The sequence below is a fragment of the Pteropus vampyrus genome, unplaced genomic scaffold (genome assembly GCF_000151845.1).
Source record: "Pteropus vampyrus isolate Shadow unplaced genomic scaffold, Pvam_2.0 Scaffold105, whole genome shotgun sequence".
NCBI lineage: Eukaryota > Metazoa > Chordata > Mammalia > Chiroptera > Pteropodidae > Pteropus > Pteropus vampyrus.
The window spans coordinates 3,170,870-3,173,060 of NW_011888886.1; the positions used below are offsets into that span (position 1 = coordinate 3,170,870).

At 50.5% G+C, this 2,191-nt stretch overlaps 1 protein-coding gene across 1 annotated transcript in view; it reads left to right on the forward strand.

Moving 5' to 3' along the window:
• The window catches only part of LPIN1 (lipin 1), a 53,257-nt gene that overhangs the window by 8,642 nt on the left and 42,424 nt on the right, over positions 1–2,191 (forward strand). The window contains exon 6 of the mRNA XM_023533606.1: positions 1,739–1,830. Within this exon, the coding sequence (XP_023389374.1) occupies positions 1,739–1,830 (92 nt within the window). The remainder of the gene's footprint in view (positions 1–1,738; positions 1,831–2,191) is intronic.

Here is a 2,191-nt window from a genome sequence, read left to right on the forward strand (position 1 = left end):
TCTCTGGGAATTATGGTTAAGCATATAGTTCTTCCCAATTCTGGAGCGATTTGAAAAATAGAATAATGAAATAAAAATTGGGAATGTGATCTTCCGTTTTGTGTCTAAGGTTGTTCGACAAATAAGTCTGCGAGATTTTTTTCAGGATGCCACTGGAGCTAAGGGAAGCCAGTGTTATAAATGTTTAAATTGCCTCTTAGACTTTCTGAACTATGGGATCGGGTATTTCCACAGCATTTAGTAGGATGGAGTTTTAGAGAACAGCACAGGATCTTCAGGTTCAGGATTGCGGTTTGTCCTCCTGTTGGATGCGGTGGTCTCGGGCTTCTGCCCCCGTCCCCGTCGCTGCCCACGCTCCGACCTGCCCACTCTGTGGACTTAATGCCGTTTAGTCTCACACTCTAGCGAACGAAGTGGTGATTCATTTCTACAGGGGAAGCTCTTTCTTTTTGATTAAAGAACCAAATCTTAGGATGCACTTCATTCAGAGGTTACCTGTGCAGAAGGAAGGTCATTTTAAAATGAATTATGAGCCGTTATAACCAATTTGCCTAATTGGGACTGGCAAAAATACCACAAATGTCATGTGGTTAATAAATGCGTTATTTATGAAAATCAGCCAGCGACTTTGTAAGCTTACTTATTTGAACAACTCTTGATCCTAAAAGTCTAATGTTTGATGATGGGAAATTTTGGAATCATCTTTCTCTTTAGTCACGTTCAGTACTGGGAGTCTCCTCCCCAGTTCTCCTTCCCTCGGTCGAGATCCCCTGACGAGCAGGCAGAGTGTGCATGGGCATCGCGTCCAGATTCTTTTGAGAAAGGCCGGTGTGGCCTAAGCGGCCAGCACTCACTCTAATAGCATCTTGAATGTGAGAGGTGGGGACTTCTAGCTTACGACTGTCACACGGGGCTTGGTTCTCGAGTGCGAGTTTGCAGACCCGAATGCCTCTGTGGAAGCCTTTTGGCGTATGGCTTTCAGGAAGGCTGCTGACCAGGGGTTCTGGAGTCGGGAGATGCTCTAGAACCGTGTTCAGCATTTGTGTTCTCCCAGAGCGCGGTGGCTGGTGATCTCTAGCCCATGGGCCAAATCTGGCCCGCCATCTGTTTCTGTGAAGTTTTATGGGAGCACAGCCAGTTCGCACACTGTCTGTGGCTGCTTTTGCGCTACGATGGCAGAATTGAGTTGTTGCGACAGATCGCATTGCCCACAAAGCCTGAAATATTTGCCTTCTGGCCGTTGACAGAAAAAGCCTGCTCACCCCCTACCCAGAGCAAGCTCAGCCTAATGGGCTTTACTTAATTTAGTGGCAGTGGATGAGACGATTTATCGTTCTGCAGAATCTATAACAAAACGCAGATTCTGTTTTGCATGATAAATATGATGGCAGGAGCTTTTTACGCAGATGATCTCAGGTTTGAGTGCGGCACCGGCGAGGGCAGGAAGTCACCTTCCGTGGTGTCTGGAGGAAGGAGGGGTTCGGGTTATACAGCTGTAGGCACGAAGCCCCCTTGCGGGGGGCCACCACGCTCCCTTTGCACGTTTCACTGATACCGAGCTTCAGGGTCAGAAGAGCGCTGACTTTTTGGAGAAAAGCACGAGTTCGGAACTGGAGGACACGTGAGAGGGTGGGGGACACTCAGGCGTGTGGAGCGCCCGGGGCCCCTTCTCGCGGACCACGCAGGCAGGAGAGCGTGTGAGTGGTGGGGGAGGTGACCCCCTTATGCGCTCTCACAGCGCGCCCTCTCGGGAGCCGCCTCTGCACCTGCCGGCAGAGTGGACCCGAGGGTGGACCGCAGCTCCATGCCGTCTGGGCGGGCTGGTGGGCGGTGGGCGCCACGGCAGAAGGAACAAGCCTGCACGCCCTTCCGTGTGAAGCAGAGGAGGAGGGAGCGCCTTGTCCTCTTGGTCCAAATGGCTTGAATGAAGAGAGATCAGGATCGATTTAGCCACGAAGGGTCCCTGTTCATCCATGAGGTCTGCTGGTCCTGACAGGAAAGCCGTATTCACGCGGACTTGAATCTAGCCGAGACGGATGTAGTGAGAGGCAGTCTGTGAAAGAAGATGCGACAGGGAAATTATGGTGGCTTTGTTTCTCGGTTTATGCCGTCTCCCTCTGGAGGAAATGATGCGGGAAAATAAAGACAAAGGATAATTAAGTGGATATTTTTTTCCCATCTGAATGTTGTT